Raw genomic sequence first — 19,422 nt, 5'->3', positions numbered from 1 at the left:
TCCGAGTTTTTGCATCGATATGTGAATATGGATGGAACAAATCTCCATCATTTCACTCCGAAGTCCAATTGACAGCCATCCGAGAGGATTGCACACAATGAACCTGCTCCAAAGTGTGGGAAAATGCAACAGTCGGCTGGCAAGGTTATGCCCTTTGTATTTTGGGATGTGCGTGGAATAATTTTCATTGACTACCTTGAAAAAGAAAGGACCGAAAACAGTGACTATTATATAGCGTTATTAGATCGTTTGAAGGACGAAATCGCCAAAAAAACGGACCCATTTGAAGAAAAAGAAAGTGCTGCTTCAGCAAGACAATGTACCAAGTCATTGATAACTATGCCAAAAATCCATGAATTGGGCTTCGAATTGCTTCTTCATTCAGCGTATTCTCCAGATCTGGCCCCCAGCTACTACTTCCTGTTCTCAGATCTCAAAAGAATGCTCGCTTGGTAGAAATTTTCGTCGAAACTGAGGCCTATTTTGAAGCAAAGGACAAATCGTACTATAAAAACAGTATCGAAAACTTGGAGGGTCGGTATAATCAGTCTATCACCCTTGAAGGGAATTATGTTGAATAAAAAAATTAATTTTGCTAAAAAAAATGTTTTACTTTAGTATGCCGGGGCCTTTTCAATTGAACCGTTACGTAAAGTTCGTTTTAAACTCAGTAAAGATTTTTCCTTCTGACTTGACTAATTAGCATTACTGTAGTAAAAATGACAGAATGAAATATTAATCGGTCTATAAATTCGATTCAATTCGTGTTGGTACTGTGGTCGACACCATTGACATATGTCTGCAAGATTATTCTAAACATTAATGATAATCACCAGAAGTTATTAACCGGAAAACGTTCTTTTGGTGCTCGTTTTGATAAATTTTTACTGGTTGTTTAAAGGTTGTTATAATTCTGATTAAAAATGCATTAAATGCAAGTCATTAAATAGTCAGAGTCAGGAAATAATTGCGTCTGTACTTCGAATAAGAACAAGATAAGCGAGGCCCACTCTTGCCAGTAAAATGCGTTGGAGAGGCAAATATTTATACTATTAAGTATCAAGTTCATGCCGTTTTAGTGGAAATATTTTGAGCGTGTTACAGTTGCACGTAATATTAATATAACTATTCAGAACGGGTGAATACAAAGAGCGGCAGGAAACAAAATAGGTGACGAATCAAGAACCACCTTAAAGTTATATTGAAGTTAAGTTTATAAACTGTATAAAAACTGTGAGAAGTTTTTTCTTTATAAATATTATTTAACGCAATTATTTCAGAGAAAGATTTTAGTCTAGGTATTACCCTTAGAAGACTGGGGATACTGAAATATCGAGAAGAGGTGTAATGGGACTTTAAGACATCTTCTGTTTATTTAGAACGAACATGAATATCTCAAAATAGAAACAAGAGTGCCCCACTTGGTAAAATGCTAATAAAGTGTGTAAAAACAAAAAAAACTTGATGGAAAAAGATAAAAAAGTTTTTCTTTGTTCATTTGGAACTTATAGTGTTTTATATAATTTACTTTTTTTAGAAACAAGTCTGGAAAAAGGTATATTGTAGAAAGCAGCACTGTCTACAATAACACCTTCGCCTTGGATAAACTTTATCAGCTCTAGCAGCAGAAAAATATATTGACAGATCATTAACAACCGAATTGATTAGAAATTAACAATTTGGTAGTTGACTAGAACAGTGATAATGAAACTTTGATTAAATAAAACTTTTTTGTTGTGGCCTTATGGTCCAATGCGGATAATTACCAATACAGAGTGTTAAGAGCAGAAATAAATAAATATGGGAATATAATTAATATAGGATAACTGTGCTGATATGCTCTCTAATAAAAATAATATACATTACTTGGATATACAATTGTTAACTAGGTGTATAAGGCCTGCAGGGTACAGTATTTGATAAAAACGCGTCTAGAAATCAATGGAAAAGACGACTGTAATCATTCATCAATAAAACATATTCAATAATTCTACAAATTATTGCATCTGTGTAATTAACTATAGCTTAAGTTCCTCAATAATATATGCATTAGATATATTACAATAATAAAATAAATTATATTTTATAACATTATTTTTGTTTCATCTTTATTTACATGTGTAGATTACTAAGTGCTAATTAAAATACCAAGTTATGTCTCAATAAAAATAATTCAAAAATGTAATTTGATGCGGCAACGTTGCAGTATAAATTTTTATGAGCTGCATTGGCTAGTTTAATGGATGGACTATACAGTAAATGTGAATGACAATATTTATCATTACAGAGAAAAGCTTATTTGTCATTGAATATTATTTAGTTGTTTTTAGAAATATTCTTCTTCCAAATATGTATACTTTTGCATAGGGTTATTTATTACATTTAGCTTAAGATATATCGAAAACATAGTTTTTTACAAAGAGTCAATTTTTGATAATCTGTTATTTTACTCACCATCAATCCATCTCATCATTCTCAATAGTTATAATCATATTAGTAAGTATTTTTAACTTATTATTTGATTTATTTTCAAATTAATATCTGAATTAGTTCCGTTCAAGACAAAATGTTAACATGCCGTAATAGTCATTCGTCGTACATGTTAATTATGTAGCAATGTGAAATATTGACAAAAATATTATGTAATATTACGAATTATTGTCGTATTTGTACAAAACTAAAAGTTCTCAAAATAGCAATATTGTTATACCTGCACAGCCCTCACTGCCTGTGTCTTCTACGGTTTCTTGTGCTTCAGGTATCTGCCTAGTAGAAAACCGTTTCAGGAAGGAGTCTTCTCGTTTCAAAGGGGGTTTCTGTAAGAAACAAACATAAAAGTTTCATTAATAATGAATATTACTTCTTAACATAGTAACAATTTCCTTAAAAAAATTAAAGGTGATAGCTCTTTTTGCTACATACATTGCAGACTTTTGGAAATATTGAATTCTGGAATCTCAGGTAAAATATTTGGGAAAAATAATTTGTTAGGATAAAAGCATTATTATATGTTAATGTTTTGTGTTTCATATCTATTATGTAACATTGTTATTCCTGTAAGATGGAGTGGATTAACCAGGTTGAATAACATTAAAACAATTTATATACACTTTTTTGAGCGAATATTGATCACATTAATAGATTCTGTTAATTATTAATATAATATATTTAATATATAATATTGTAAGGTTCCTTAATATAAATGACTTCGTAAGTATGCAAAGACATATGGTTGTAGCTTTGAGACCATCGAAAATATGGATTAGAGTCAAAGAGAGTATTTAATAAAAGGAAACATAGCAATTTCTAAAATTATTAGCATTTTAACTACAACTATTACGATTACTTTAGAATCGAATTATTGAGGAACGGAAAGGTTTGAACGACAAGCCGTTGTTGCAAGTAGTTAAAGAGTAATTTTTTTTGGAAGATGGGTTTGTTACTTTTTGAGCGTATAGGAGCTAAATATAACATAATATTAATAAGCTGAAGTTCTTGGTCAATACCAGTTGTTTACACACGTTGATTAATTACATGTTCTTTAATTGTTGATGGAAGGTTTGGATAAAATAAAAAGGTCTATATATTTTAATGTATTTTATAGCTATATTGTTTTACTTTCAAAGTGTATTTTATTATGTTTTGAATTAGCGATTTAAAAGTATTATATAAGCCAGTCAAGGTAAAATTAATGTAATTAATATAATATGGGATGTAATATAGGAAATTTTGGGTTTTTTATAACTGTAAATTTTTTTAAAAAATAAATTGGTGTAATGCATTTTTATTTTTTATATAGGAATTGTCCATTGTTTTTTGCTGTCCTCCAGATAGCATATAAACTTCGTGTTCAAAGTAATATTACTTGTTTAGGAAACTCAAACATCTTTAAATTATTTAGGCACTTCGTAAGATGAGAAATACCGCTTAGACTGGTCAGGAATAATCGACCAAAAGTCCTGCTACTGGGATGGAGGAAAGAGAAGACGTGTGTGAACTTTCTCACCTTGCATTCAAACTCAGTTTACTGATTTACTCGATTGACTAAATACATATCTTTTAATTATTGATTGCACAGAATATTTAAACAACACAGAATTTTTGTATTATTAAACATATTGAAAATTATAGTATTTGTGACTATAACACAATTTTTTTATTTCCATTATATTAAATTAGAACAATTTTATTTGAAATCTAAAACTATAATATTTTAAAATGAAATACCAGGTTTATGCAAAGTTAAGTCACTTAAATAAAAGCAAACGAACATTCGTTAAACCAAGTGCTATTTTTATTCTGTTAGGCTACCCGCATCGCACTTCATGCTCGTTGCTTTGGCGGCGGTGTTTTAAAGCTCCATTGTCTGACGCGTTCTATGTCACGTTCGGCATTAACGCCTCGGCCTTTAATGAATTTCTCCTTTTGTTGGAAAGCGATTTTCCGGAACGGAACGGAAAATAAGGAAATAAAATAAAAGATAGCGATAATACTGGCATATTAATTAATCATGCATAAAGGAATCACATCTCAAATTGTGTCTTTTATTTAACAAAAAACAAGTGTACATTTCGATTGGTTTTCTTTAAGTGAACATGGATAATTGTTCGTGAAGTATATCACTTATTAACAGAGAATTTGAATATTGAATTAGACTCGTGTTGTTCATTTCGGCCTTAACTATTTAAATAAAGAGAATGGCTGACTTTTATGACGAAAACAACTATTTAATATTAAGTATCTATACAGTATTCTTCATAAAGTTATTTAAATATTTCATTATTATTGTTCATCACAGTTGTTTACAATGATACCGCATTTTATATATAATATGATATATATAATAATATCAATAATATTAAGAATAATTGTTAATCACAACGACATAATTTATATTAGAAGTAAAGTTTTACATCTCTGAAGAAGTGAATTTGTAAATAATATAACTAATTCTTACCATTTTTACTTTACGAAGAAAACTGCTGTAATGTTTTCTTATTTCTGAGAAAATTGGATGAAACATGAGCTGAAACTAAAAGACGTTGAAAAAACGACGAAATATTTATTCAGCTTCCGGAAAGTAAATTGTTTTTGCTGGCGATTGATTATATATTTGCGAATGATTGTACCCTACATCTGGTAGGATCAGAAGAAAAAGAGATCAGCACAGTTATTGTGCTAAGAGTGGCACTACTTTTATTATTTTTAAAACAATGAATTAAAAACTATTTCGTCTTTTAATTTTACACTGCTTCTCGATGGGAAAAATACCGTTTAAGCGAAGCAATGGCTTTAAAATTATTATAAGGACTCCACTCCATTAGAAACAACAATAAAACGTTGGTTTGCTGAGCTCAAACGTGGTCGTAGAGTCTCTGATGATGCAGAGCGCAGTACACGTCAAAATAGGCGTCAAAATAACACCACAAAACACAAAAAAATCCACAAAATCGTTTTAATTGATCTAAAATTGAAGTTGCATGAGTTTGACATAGTAAAGATAAAGACAAAGAACATGTTGGTTTATATTGCATGAGCATTTGACCATGAGAAAATTGTCTTCAAACTGGGTGCCGCGTTTGCTCACTGTTGACCAAAAACAAGAACGCGTTGATGATTCTGAACAGTGTTTGGCCATGTTTAAAAGTAACAAAGATGACTGTGTCGATATGTGATAATGGATGAAACATTGATCCATCACTTGACTCCAGAATCAAAACGATCGTCATCCGAGTGGACAGCAATTGGTGACAGACCTATTTTTAAGCAAAAAGTCAATCGTTCTACAAAAGTGTTACTGAAATGTTAGAGTGGCGCTAGAATGATTGTGTGGCTCTTAATGGAGGTTACGTTGATGAACAAAGCCAATTTTGAACAAGAAAAAAACGCATTTCCTTTGTTATCCCGTGACTTTATGCTATATGTATATTGTATGAACGTATGAACAGTATGATACTAGATGCTTGTAGCAAAAATGTGAAGTATCAATGTAAACAACTGTTAAACAACCTAAACTAACTGTTAATTTCGATAGCTCTGACATATTTCTACCTACAATTATAGTTTGCAATATAATATTATTGAGTCCTTGATTGAAATTAGCTTCTGTACTATAATCTTGGTACGCTCAAAGCTGCATTTTCAATATTCATTACTTTTGATTACAAACGAAGAAATATACTGCTCAAGCCCGACAAACATTTTTCGAACCGATTCATTGTCGGCGGTTTCATTGCTTTCCAACTCAAACAAGAGGTTTATTTGGTGTATTGTGCCTGAAGATGAAAAGTGGATCTACTTCGATAATATTAACAGCAAAAAATGTAATGTCAAACCATCTACATCGGCGCTAAAACCATGGTGATTGAATTCATGCCAAATCAATATCATTATTTTAACAGGATATTGTGATGTTGTACGAAATACAGGAAAATGTTGCAGAAAATCAAGATAGTATTCTGATTAATATAAATTGAACTAATTTTTCCCAACAAATGCCTTTTAAATTGATATTATTTCGTAATTATTCGCATTCCTAGTAATTTAATAATATAGAATTGTTGCAATTGTTGAAACTGCAAAAAAGTTAAATTATTTTAAATCATTATAAAACATTTCGCTGTAACTGTTTGTATTGTAATTGTAAAAGAAAGTGTAACAGCTGTGATTATAGTTTTCTTTGTGTTCTAATAAGAAAATTAGAAAAGTTTAATGACTGTAAGTGTTCTGAAACTCTAGGTTGGGATCCAAAAAAGAAAGACTATAAAGTTTCGGAAGTCTTTTCCGCTAATGTAACAGAAAAGCACCATTACAACGTTTTTCTTTCTTTTGCCGCAAGGAATCACGAAATTTAAAGCGATTTCCCTGTTCAAATGTTACTTTTTAACAGGCTCTCTTCATATATTTCTGATTTTTTAAAATTCATTTTATGTGTCATATATCATATATGACTGGCTTAAATATTATTACATCAACGTAGTTGTTATCTCTATATAAAATGTAGTATTGCGACAGTAATCAATCAAATTCACTAGAGTTCGTATCAAATATATTATATTTATATACGTATAATAAATATCGAAATCTCTCGAAAATAAATCATAGTTTTGCTGTTATCGAATGTTTGCAGCAGTTTGTCGAATTGAAAATAAAACGTTCTGTTATATCGAAAATGTATTTTGTATTATGTTACATAATGGATTGAGGAAAAAGTATTTTAGGTTTGGCAATGGTTTTTCAAAGCAATTTTTTTCGTATAAATTTTAAACACTAATTGATAATATATATTTCGCGTCTAATCATTTACTACTTTTCTGGTGAAACTTTCTAGTAATTTCTGAAAGCTGTCGTTTTGAACGGACCGTTCAACGTTCGGGCTATATGGCAGAGGCGTCAAAGCTTGCCAGCCTTTCTCAGTATTTACAGAGTGAAGAAGGTTAACGGCTTTACTATTGATCGATCTCAGTCCTTTCTTATATTACCTGCATCATATTCATCTGTATTCGACACCTTTAACTGCTGTTGTTTACAGTAGATATTAAAATTAATAGTTTTGTGATATTCCAAACAGTACATGATGAACATTTCCAATCCTATCAAACTGCTGAGATAATTTTTGTTCATTATTATCGTACCTAAACATTCTTTTTAGAAGTAGGCCCACTCCATTCATTTCAGCAGCTATTCACACATAGTGCTCCTTGGGTCATTTATTAGCTGAAAACTATTTTATCGTTAGTATTTAGTTCTGTAGTGTTGTTGCGATAGTAAATATGTCGGTCCTCTTCGATATATAAAAAAAAATTATCGACTTCTAATTATATGCGAATTTAAATCCCGCTGTTAGGAAAAATCAAAATTACTTTTTCCCCAACATTATAAATTAATATTGATTAAATATCTTCCAAAATGATATTTAATTAAAACTGTTTTTCGTTCACTGATTTTAACAAAGAACAATTGGAAAAAGATCTATTTTAAAATAGATTTATTATATATAAAACATATCTATTAAAAAGCGTTAAAGATAAGTCTTAGTGAATATTTTGGTGGCTGTCTCAACAATATAGGACTGGAGTAGAATGTCCTATTATAAAAAATAGTTGTAATTATTTTGTATAGAGACAAATATATACTATAAATCTGTATTAGGTCAAAATCATATTAAGTTTAACATCATTCCGTGAAGATACAGCTTGTTGCTAGAATTTATTGAGAGTAAAATATAGTTTCATCTGTTAGTAAAGTATCGAATGAATATCTTAGTACAACATAAAACAATTATCAGTATTAAATGTCATTCGCGTTAACTTATAAGTGCTATAAAAGTGATGACATAGAAATAGTACGATTTGGCAGACTCTGTTTGATTCTGATTTCATCTCATCAGACTCTGATTTTATCAGTTTAATAGCTTTAAATTAATCTTATTTCGATGAAAATATCTTAACAACAAACTTTAATAAGATAACGATAAACTGACTTTATCTCTCTCGTTATCTCGACAAGAAATAAAAACAAACTAAACAAACACATTGCCGATGCTAATTGAACACTCACTAGACAATTTTCTGAATTGACAGTCAAATAAAAGAATTAAAAAATTAGTTACATTAAAAACTATTTTATTCTGCGGAAAGAAGTTAGGAAGCAAGAAGACGATTTGTCGAAAAGCCTTACAAAACCAAATCTCTATGTCTCTATCTCTACGTCTCACTTATTACACCATTCACAGGACATACATGTAATACACAGGGCCATATCAGTCACGTGAAATAACATATATCTCTCCTCTTTATGTCTGTTACATTTTGCTAACTTGTAATACCTTATTATTTATTAGAAGATAATTGGACAACCCCAAATAAATATCTTCTTACCTCACAACATATCTAGATTCTTTAATTTCCTCAGAATTATAAGACTTAATTATTAAACATTTTCTTACGTCTTGTATAAACTATATATAATATAAAATGTATATAAAATTTCAGTTTGTTCCTAATTTATGACCCCTTTATGCGTTAAATTTTGATTTATTTGAGACTTCTATCTTTTGGAGTTCTGGTCCCTAATTTGTCGTTTATTATTAGCATACTCTTAAAAAAAGGAATACTAATGCGTCAGTGAGATGTTAAATCATAAAATCATAATAGTGGTTCAGTCTAATGCATTTTTATGTTTGTTATATATGTCTAGAGGAATAAGAAACATATTTAAAAATATACTTACTTTTGCTGATATTGCTGAAGATATTTGAACTGTCGTCCGTAACTTCATCCACCTCTGGTTCGATTTCGTTCTGAAAAAAAGACAAACACAGCTCAATTAGCATTTTGCATACCAGAATAGTAAGGAATCACAATGCAGAAATCAGTATCATGAGTGTCACACAAATACATTCCTATAAACATTAAAAAGTACAATAGTACAGTACAATAGAAGAACTATCAGAGAAGATACAGTAGTCCAAATAAACAATTTTGAAACGTATTACAATCACCAAAGTTAAAAGTCAGCTTACGGGAAGAGAAACACAATTTCGATCTAATATAATTCAAAATACAAATTGGTCGGTAGACATGGGGAAAAACGCATTTCTGTCACCTTTGTTTCTAGGTTTTCTTATTTGCTTGAAAACAACAACTAATTATTTTTATAATGATTATATTTGGGTATTTATGAACTTCTATGTTGATTCTTCTGTACAAAGCTTAAAACCTTTAAAATGTATTTAAAAGTCACATATATTTAAACATTTTTACTACAAGGGCTGTATAATAAGTACTTGTATATTTTTGAAATAAAATATTTCACTATTTTGATACTACTATATTAAATAATAGGATTTTCGGTTTAATTTATGAATCTGACAGACCTTTATATAGAATTTATGTATAACAGTGGTGATGTTAAAATGGAGTAAATTTTATGCTTCAATTTATGTGAGGATTAGTATGCAGACGACGTCATATTAGTTTAATTTCGGTTTCAGAAAATATTGAAGATATTCTCGATATGCGGAGAAATTATGGTTCGGTGAAATTTGAAAAATGAAATCCTGTAAGAACACTGAGATTGTAGATTTTTGAAATAAGTGAATACGGAATGCTTAAACTAATGATTTTAACAATACATTTATATTGCAAAAGGTATTTTGTAATTTCCTACAATTGACAATAAGTACATATGTGTAATAATTTCCAAAAGACTTTTTGGATGATTATTTATTATGAATGGTTGATTTGATTAATTGATATATTTTAGGAATCTGAAAGTCTGAAGTGAAAGTGTGCCAAATAAGACGACTTTATTTGCTTGCAAACGCTACAGTGTTTCCGAAGTTTTATGTAATATAATTCAGGTTAATTATTTTTAAAATGGCAAAATTGTTAATGATGGTTACTAAATCATTTCAATAATACTGATGAAGATATATATAATGATAAAATATTCACATTCATGGCTTCCTTGTCACCGGAGCAAAAATCGCCTTGACAAAAATAATTTACAAATATCACATTTTTTATAGGAAATACAGACAAAAGGTTTATATTACCCAACCCTGGTAATAATTATAAATATTATTTCAGAAATATGTTATTTAAATTATAATTTTATACTTTAAATTATGCGTATTGCAATATGAAATCTTATATTTTACGTTGATAGCATATGAGAAAACCATAGAGATGGGATAAAAGAAATGTCGCTTGTTCCAGAGATCTCATTATTTTGCGTGTTGCAAGTGCATTCGCCTTTTTCAAATTGAGGCGCACTAATTTTCATTTGTTTTTCCCTCTAAGTTAACGTTTCAAAATGCGGTCAACATAGAGAGTGTTCGTTGTATTTTGCATTTTCGTGTATTTGCCTTTAGCTTTAATTAAAATAGATCAAATAAGCTTTGTATTAGATATATGCTATTTACAGAGCATCTGTAAAAGTACTAGATAAATATCTAGAACAAGAAACTAACTAATATGATCGTGTTACCAACAATTACTCAGAAATAATATTCAAAAATAATCTAATAGTGACAGTGAACCAACGCGAACAAAACTAATAAAGGACTTTATTAGCATATATACAGAATCGCTTTCGTCCACTTCTAACACGTATCCCTTATTAGCTTCGGTCGCGCTACTAATTAATCTAACGACTCTACTATGTTCAACATGCAAAATACAACTTTCTAAAAGGACTACTTTAAACTAAATAGACAAATGTTGGTAATGTTAGAATAATAAAAGAATTTAATGAACCTATAATATTACAAAATTTTTTTCCTCTTTCTTATATTGAGAACTGAGAATAAAGATCTAGAATTAGTAGATATATATTTTATTTTAAATTTTATTAGTTTAACGCAAAATTTTGTTAGAGCCTTGTGTATAGGCATCCTGTTCAAAATTATTAAAGATTGGTCTAAAAAATCTCGAAAATATATTATAGTCACTATTTTTTCTGATACACAACCTCTCAACTTTGGGCTTATCGTATTATATGACTCTTTCATTCTTCTTCATTAATATCGTAAATATTTGTGGTGCAAATGATTTGCAAAGTCTCTCGAGTACTGCTGCCTCTAAATAATCTATCTAGATTTTTTGGAGTGGTGGATGGTGGTTCTTATTTAATTCTCTTCTATTTCTATCCTCAATAAATCAAGCTTTACGATTTGTAACTTCTATCTGCTTCTATCGGTCCTCAATACATTTCCTAACAATTTTACTCGTTGCTGCTGCTGTTTTATCTTCCTTACTATTAGTATTCCTTCCTCCCATCGTAATTTATTTTCTGATAGTTTTATGGGTCTATTCTTAATTTTTCTTCGACTTTCTGTCATTGGCTGTATGCTAATGTTATTTTTAATATTATTAGTCTTTTCATTTACTGTTATTTTGACCTCTTACAAACTCTTCGACGTTAGGTGCTTTTAATTTAGACGACACAAAATATCTCTTTGTTTCAATAATATACTAAAACGTTTCGAAACTTAGGGAAGTTTTTCTATTTCTAGATATTAAACTTCAACGACTTCATCTTTTTTTTTTAAGTTTCCTTTGGATTATAAAAAAGGTGTTTATAGTTGGGAAGGGAATTGTTAGATTTTTATTAATGTTTATGCTATATACTTTAGGTCTTTTCTAGACAGTATACACGCAGCACTACCCATACTTAACAAAGTATTAAAGATAGTAATAATACTTCATTATTCTTCGCCGTTCTTTTAAACTTCAGATTTTTTAAGTTATTTCTATTGATAAGTAATAAGGATCTATCTAGAGATTGAAGATTAATAAGGACTTCGCAGGTCTTGGGATCTCAACTGTAATTATTATATTGTTATTGTAATATTATTATTTTTAAAATGTTCTGTATTTACACTTGTGTTTGTATTTACGTATATATTTTATCATAATTATATAAATTTAACGTAAATATATTTTTTATACATAATAACAGTTGTTGAAATATAAAAACGAATATGAGCAAAATTTAAAATATTAAAAGAAGAAAATTCTATTGGGTTTTATAATTAAATTTTTAAGGTGCACTAATTCAGCCGATGAGTAATGAGTAATACAGCAATGAATTGATAAGGATGTCTATATTTAAATAAATGTATTCTAACGCCATATGTAAATAATATACGGAGGTATATATGAATTTCAACCCTTTTGTTGCTCATTATATTCCAACTTTAATTATTGACAGTAAAACCTAATAATAGTGAAACAAACAAAACAAAAATATATTCAATTATACAGATCTACATACCTTCTATTTAGTTCAAAGTAATCTAAGGAAACCTGAAAGTTGATGCCTAACACCTCACAACACGAAAATAATAACAATTACATCACATCTAACTAAAATAAGTCAGTGAGAAATTTTTAAGTCGACAGAATAATCAGTAAATTACATTATGCCACAAACTCAATTAATCCTACGCTATGTCGATCGAGACCTTTAAATAAAATAAGGACAGTATTGTTTGTCCATCATGTATATTTAAAAGGTCGGGCAACCATGAGTAGTATTAAGCGAGTATATGATATATATATAGAGACAGGCCACCAAAATGAATGCAGTACAGTAAATAGGAAAAAAGACTTCTAATTTTAGCACCAAAAACTGTAGAAAAGAGGTTTCTGTACAGGTTCGTTAGATACCAAAGGATTTATTGGCTTGCTTGTTACCATATATTTTACAAAAAAAAATTGTAATTTTTAGATATATTTTATGTCATTTTGATTTAATTTATTCACATTTACATATAATACATAATTTTGAGGTTTCCGATACTATTAGATCACATTATTCTTATAGTGAAAGTTAGATAATATGTTCGATTGAAATTAACCTAAAATCTCAATTCATAACAACACTAGCAGTCCAAACAAGGTAAGTTAATAAATTTGGAAGGAAACGGATATACACAAAAATGCTAGGCTATCCCGATAATTCTCCAATTAACAAGTTGACATTAATAATCTGAGTTTAGAAAGAATTAGTGAATAAAAATTGAAGGAATACTTTTTAGCAAACGGGTATTAGCTTGACGCAATTCACAAACCCTTTTTGTGGTTCCAGATATGAGTGCAGAGAGGGATAGTGAATATCATAAACATTAGCAGGGAAGATAAAGGAGGAAACTGTTATGGATTTTTGCTATAAAGATCATGCAATATTAAAATTGAAAAAGTAAAATTACTGGGTTATATGCTAGTAGATATATTAAGCAAAAATAATTGTATATTTACATAGAAATGAAGCTATATTATTTCACAAGAATAATCAAGTAAATTACGACTTTACATATACAATATGACTGCTGGACCTCAATATTTATATAAAATATATACGAAGGACAAGTTAAAAATAAGGTTACCAACGCTATACACTTGCAGCGCGAGATGCTAGGCGAAATCTGGCAACACCGCCTTGAATGTTAGTACCACCACTATATTCCCACTACTGGGAGCGATCGCTGCGATGCCCAGTGCCGGTCTAATAGCCATTCTCGATGGAGCCCACTGTTGTCGTTACCGTCAGATGTGAAATCCGTTCAGTGATTCGATTTTTAAACTCGAAGAAGCTTAAACCTATTGAAATTCATAGACATTTATGGCAAAGTTTGTATCAGCATCCAACACGTCCGCAAATGGTGGAGGGAGTTCTTCGAAGGACGCACATACAAGCCAAGGAGCGGCAGGCCATCGGTGTCTGACGAAGACGTGCCGTGAATATGGAGCGCATTCTCCTCGATGATCGGAGAGTAACGCTTCAGGATCTGGCTGACTAGATTCCTGAGGTTTTGTGAAAAAACCATCGACAACATTTTGACCTAAAAACTTGGTTATCGCCAGGTCCCGCACATGCTTTCAGAAACCTACAATATCAATCGCGTCAAGTGTGCCCAAGGGGTTTCTTTGAGAATGCGACCCGAATACCGAGGAACCGAACCAGTCACATCGGAAATAAAAGAACAGTCGAAACAATGGCGCCATTTCGGGTCGCCTAGGCCGAAGAAGTTTAAGCAGACGGCATCCACAGAAAAAGTGATGGCTACTGTGTCCTGGGACTGAGAAGGCGTCTTGCTTACCAAGTTTATTCATAAAGGGACCACAATAAATTTGGACATGTACTGCGAGACCTTGACGAAATTCAAAAGAGCCATCCAAAATCGCCGGAGAGGAAAACTGAACAAGGGCGTTAGACCACCGCCTTACTAGACAAATTCAGCTGGAAATTGCTTGATCATGCACCCTACAGCCTTGATCTTGCTCCCAGTGACTTCCACTTGTTTCCGAAATTGAAGCAACAGTTGGGTGGACAACGACTCAGTAAAGATGAGGAGGTGAAGGAAGTGGTCACCAAGTTCACCCGCGGTCTAGCGGGTGAAGCTAGTTCTTCGAAGCGTATTTTCAGAAGTGTATAACTCGTCAGGAAAAATGCGTGAAAAAATCTGGTGACTATGTAGACAAACAGTTTTAGAAAAAAGTACAAGCTTTCAGATTTTCAGACCTTATTTTTACTTGCCAGTCGTAATCCAAAACTGACAATTAGGTTAGTATATCGTTAAAAATTGAAATAAATTTTTATACAGAATATATTTTTACATGATTTAATATATGGTAACAAACTAATAATTAATATATCAATGGGAAATAAATAAATTAATCATTGGATGATCAAATATAACTTTGGCCCATAGTTCCTCAGTACCTAACTGAGAAGTAATTTCAACAATATAACACAATATCAAAATGAAAAAAACCTCTTGATCTTTCGTAGCGTATGGTAATACGCCATAACCGCTCTGAGATTCCTCCAACTTTGCGTAGCCGGTTTGGTGGAGCTTTTCTCAGAAGTGATGGTTCGCTTATCTTCTGAGTCGATGCTGCTGAAAAGAGTGTCTATACTAATTTCTTCAACAAAAATGTTTATCATCTTCAATATATTAAATCTAAATAAATGTAAATAACCAAAAACGCTGTGGTAATAAAAATATTAATTGCATGTTAATAATAATAACCTAAAATGAGTAATTCTTGAAAATATACTACTTTTCCAGGTTTTTAGAGAAAAAAAAACGTTTATTATATATTAACATAACTATATCTATATATTAATCGGCTTAGCGGAAACTTTGCCTCCCTTTTTGAAGATAACGGAAATTTGGCACGGTTAAAGCTTATATCGAGGACGAATTTTTAGTCCTAATATGTTTTGTGAAATATTCGCTGCAAATAAATATATTGCAACAAAATGAAAAACGGCCAAATTAAGCAACTGGTCTAGCTGTCAGATCGGCGACATCAAATTTATAAACAAACCCAGCGGGCTAAACTTTTAGCTCGCCGAAAATAATGTACTAGTATCGAATCTTGCGTTTTGTTTTACATTTGAAACGATACTAAGACGAGAAGTGAGTGGTTAAAACAATATTAAACGAAGTTATTTAATTTTAAGTAGTGTTTTATGTTACTTTCGGTTATTCCCATATTATTAATGCAATTATTAAAGAGCAAGTTTGGATAAAAAACTATTAAGAATAGTATGATCACGTAAAGTTACATTTATATTTTTTTCAGAGAAAACAGAATAATGTGCCCACTTTATGGGAAGGCGTATACAGCTGTGAAATATAAACCGACATATGTGAAAATATAATTCCAACATAGATTAAAAAACTCGATAAAACAAGAATCGTCTATTATCTTTGCTTACAAGATATTTAGATTTTCGAAAACAAAATATATATTTAAAAAATTTGATGTTTGGCGAAGAAAAAGAAAAAAAAGAAAAATTGTTTTTGCTTAAGGACTGTTACTGATTGATGTGGTTCTGGTGATATATCATTGCACTAAAGGTTATTAAGATTTTTCTGTAGATTTTGGAAAAATAACCACTGATGGATTTCATATTTCATTAGTAAATGCATTTCTTAACAAAGGTAGGTACTAAATACGGTAATTTGTGGATCAAGAATTAATATAAATATTGCCAAGAATATTAACAATTATAAAATAGTTTCATATAATTTTAATTGGGACACGTAGGACATAGGACAAAGTAGAAAGCAGTAGATAAATTAAAGCCATAGAAAACAAACTAAAAATGAACTATATGCAAGGGCGACATCGAAGGATGAAATAAATAAGCAAAGAACAATATAAATTTATTTAAGAATTTCCGAAAAAAAAAAGAAGAAGAGAAGCTTCTAGAAGGGATACCCTATCGAGCCACCATGAAGCAACCAACACCACAGCAAATATCGTAGAAAATATAGTCAGTCATTATCAACTACGTAGAAAAATTATTGACTATTGAAATAATAAACGTGTAAGTAGAGGAAATCGATTGTCCTGTATTTGGTGTGGTGATCTAAAATGCAAGAACGAACATTTAGAAATCTGCTACAGTGGCCGTCAAGCTCTAATTATTGAGTAGCACCCTCAACCTTTCAATCCATCAGATTTTGCTTTCTGAATATTCTTTATGTACGATTCGTAAATATAATGCATATTTTTAAGTGACGTTTCCCGGAACAAAATAAATAAATAATTTAAATTCCAAATTTAAAATCCAACTTTGATTCCGTGTTTTATTGTTATTTATTTATTTTTAATATATATTTAAAGTTTAACTATTCTTAATGGCATTATATCAAATTTACGTCTTTTATTAAGTTTTATTTGGAAAATATGGGAATAACTAATTATATTTAAAGTCGTACTTCAAAGGAAGTCATAATGCGACAGAAAAAATATTAATGACCTAAGATACAAAAAATAAATGTTCTCTTTATCGTTTCCTTTCTACGTGGTGATAAATGAGAAATAATTTTTAAGGTAAAAAAAACTTCGTACTGTAATATATCGTTCATTTTATTCAATTATCTGGTAGTATTTTTCAGATTATGTTGAACTTCCGTATTTCATAAATTTCGTTTCCTTTTCCAATAATAAATCATCATTTTGATAACTTGAAGCTTATTTATTACGATATAGTTCCATTGTGAATAAAATTTGAGTGATTTATAATTGATCGAGTAACTTTTATTATCTTAAATTCGAAGGTTGTGCAACAATCGGTCTGTTTCAGGATTATTTAATTAGATATTTCTATTCGACGGATAGATTATTCGACAGAACTATTTGTTAATTAAATAGGATTTGAATAGGATATTTCAAAAGGCATCCCATTAAATTAAATTAGTACCGAAAGCTTGTGCGATCTAACATCTGATCACACTCCAGTATTGTTAACAATGGGCGCGAAAAGCCTAATCTTACCAACAAATATACTGACTGGGACAAATTCAGATTAATACTGCAGGAACAAATCAGTTTAAAAGTAAGACTTAAAAGTATAGATGATCTTGAGTTATCAAAAATATAATTGAACAAATTCGGTCAACTGCAAAAGATTCTACCCCAGTAGCAAGAGAAAAATCAGAATATGAAGTAATTTACCCCCTCGAAATTAAAGAAATGATAAAAGAAAGGCGAAAAGCTAGAAGAATTTGACACAGAACTAAAAATGCTGCAGACAAAAGTACTTTTAATAGAATTAGTAATCAGACGAATCTAAAAATCTAAGAATATAAACAGAATTGCTTTCAAAAATATGTAAGTGAATTAAGTCCAGAAGCAGAAAAAGATTATTGGCTATGAAAAGCAACTCGAAGATTTAAAAGACCAATTATTCGAGTGCCGCCATTTCAAAATTAAGCTATCTAACATATTTCAACCTAATGAAATAGAATCTACCATGGATACAACTCCTGTTTATCAACCCGATGTAGATCAAAATCTAATTTCTCCATTGGAAGTTGCCACTAAAATTGATAACCTCAATCCTAAAAAGGCACCTGGACTTTTTCGACATTTGTTCAAGCCTTTTGTTTGTAAAATTTTTTTTCGCTGAAGCCATTATTTTATTAAAAATGGTGCAGTAGTTAAAGGGTGCAATATATATCACATATTGATATACGTTGATAATTGATAGTTATGTCATAGAGTCAAACAGCTTCTAGTTATAAATTGATTTGTTTTAGGCATTTATGTGAGAACGTTGTATATCTTCAAATTTTTCCTTATTTTATTATTTTATCTATATATTATATTATATTATTAAGTAATTGCAATTTCGAGTTTTACAAAAATTGAATAAACATATTCGGGTCATTGCTCCAGTCCTATTTTACAAATCAAAAGTAACACTAAAATATAAAATTAAAATAAAAAAAATAAAAGTAGAACCCAGCAATCATCCCCTTTCTTTCCTCTTTCAAACTTAGTCGTAAATCTCCACCTAACTTATGATACGATTGGAAAAAAGTACAAACCCAAATAAACAGATTCAAAACAATACTAAAACATAAAATTAATTCATATGTCCCTTGTCAATTTACAATTATTTAAAATGAACATTTTTCTATAACACATATATCCAAACAAGTGTATCTATTCTTTTCTTTCTCAAAACTTGTAGGAGAAGGAGTTGGTTAAAAAACATTCGTAAACTTTCATTCGAAGAATTACTGTTAGAGACATTAGACCCTGCTCTTTGACCAGAATCACATATTCCTTCAACATGATATATTCTTGGGTATCACTAAATACGGTTCACATTTCTGATATAATATAATATTTCTCTATTCTAAAATTTTGCGAGTTTATTTAATCGCTCTTATTATTCATTGTCTTAATATATTATTACAATTTGTTTTATATAATTATTTAAAAAGGAATTTTAATACACGTGTTAAACCCGCTCGACTATTTTGTTCTTTTTCAAATTTTTAACACTTCATTCAATAGGTCCTATCGTTTACCAAAACTTTCTATATAGTAAGGGTGTGAGTTATTATGAATTTTTACACGTTACGAGGTACTACACCCATTAATT

The 19,422-nt window shown here is 30.2% G+C and overlaps 1 protein-coding gene across 8 annotated transcripts in view; it reads right to left on the bottom strand.

Annotated features, from left to right (window-relative positions):
* Positions 1-19,422, bottom strand: part of Cngl (Cyclic nucleotide-gated ion channel-like) — a 444,433-nt gene that overhangs the window by 88,613 nt on the left and 336,398 nt on the right. For all 8 annotated transcript variants that reach the window (XM_076400452.1, XM_076400454.1, XM_076400450.1 and 5 more), the window contains exons 3-4: positions 9,232-9,301; positions 2,711-2,816 (exon numbers count right to left, since the gene is read on the bottom strand). In XM_076400452.1, coding sequence (XP_076256567.1) covers positions 2,711-2,816; positions 9,232-9,301 — 176 coding nt within the window. The remainder of the gene's footprint in view (positions 1-2,710; positions 2,817-9,231; positions 9,302-19,422) is intronic.

Source organism: Rhynchophorus ferrugineus, unplaced genomic scaffold, assembly GCF_030347505.1.
Source record: "Rhynchophorus ferrugineus isolate W39M unplaced genomic scaffold, kcgeb_rfMv2 rfM3, whole genome shotgun sequence".
NCBI classification, from domain to species: Eukaryota; Metazoa; Arthropoda; class Insecta; order Coleoptera; family Curculionidae; genus Rhynchophorus; species Rhynchophorus ferrugineus.
The sequence above is the reverse complement of the archived record's forward strand: the minus strand, read 5'-3'. Positions and strand labels throughout refer to the sequence as shown.